General features: G+C 27.8%; 1 protein-coding gene across 1 annotated transcript in view; it reads left to right on the top strand.

Annotated features, from left to right (window-relative positions):
• Positions 1–774, top strand: part of LOC106871832 (T-box transcription factor TBX20) — a 197593-nt gene that overhangs the window by 135551 nt on the left and 61268 nt on the right. Inside the window, exon 5 of the mRNA XM_052967211.1 lies at positions 523–599. Within this exon, the coding sequence (XP_052823171.1) occupies positions 523–599 (77 nt within the window). The remainder of the gene's footprint in view (positions 1–522; positions 600–774) is intronic.

Below are 774 nucleotides of genomic sequence, written 5' to 3'. Positions count from 1 at the left end.
ATATATATATATATATATATATATATATATATATATATATATATATATATATACATATACACACACATATATATATATATATATACATATATATTTATATACACGCGTAAATACAACGCACATGTACATACTCATATACGAAAATTAAAAAAAAGGAAAATGAGTTAGCGATGGCGGTGACAGAGCCAGAGATTAATGCGGAATAGCTTTTGTATATACTAAATAATTCACTTGAAACATTCACGCAAGTGATGAATCCATGATGAGTTATAATGCTTCAGTCATATTGAGTAATCTTGTTAAAATAGCTATTATTGATATAACAGATGCTACGCCTATCATGTATACGTACACGCATATATATATGTATATATATATACGTATGTGTGTATGTATTTATACCTATGTACATATGTAATTCTGTGTGGTATTTGTTTCTGATTACATGCATTTTAGTTATTCTATTATTCCATTTATTATAATCTAGCTTTCTCTGCTTCACTATTTTGTCTTCTATTTCAGATTACTAAACTGAAAATAGACAGCAACCCGTTTGCAAAAGGATTCCGAGATTCGACGAGACTGAGCGACTATGAAAGGCCAGTAGAAAATGTTATCTATTCACTTCATACATACACACATACACACACACGCACATACCCACCCCACACGCATATATATTCATATACATAAGTAAAAATACACATATTCAAATATAAATATGTGTTGTATATATATATATATATGTGCGTTGTACAAATATTTATATATATA

Source organism: Octopus bimaculoides, chromosome 1 (assembly GCF_001194135.2).
Source record: "Octopus bimaculoides isolate UCB-OBI-ISO-001 chromosome 1, ASM119413v2, whole genome shotgun sequence".
In the NCBI taxonomy this organism is placed as follows: Eukaryota; Metazoa; Mollusca; class Cephalopoda; order Octopoda; family Octopodidae; genus Octopus; species Octopus bimaculoides.
This window is presented reverse-complemented; position numbering and strand designations above follow the sequence as displayed.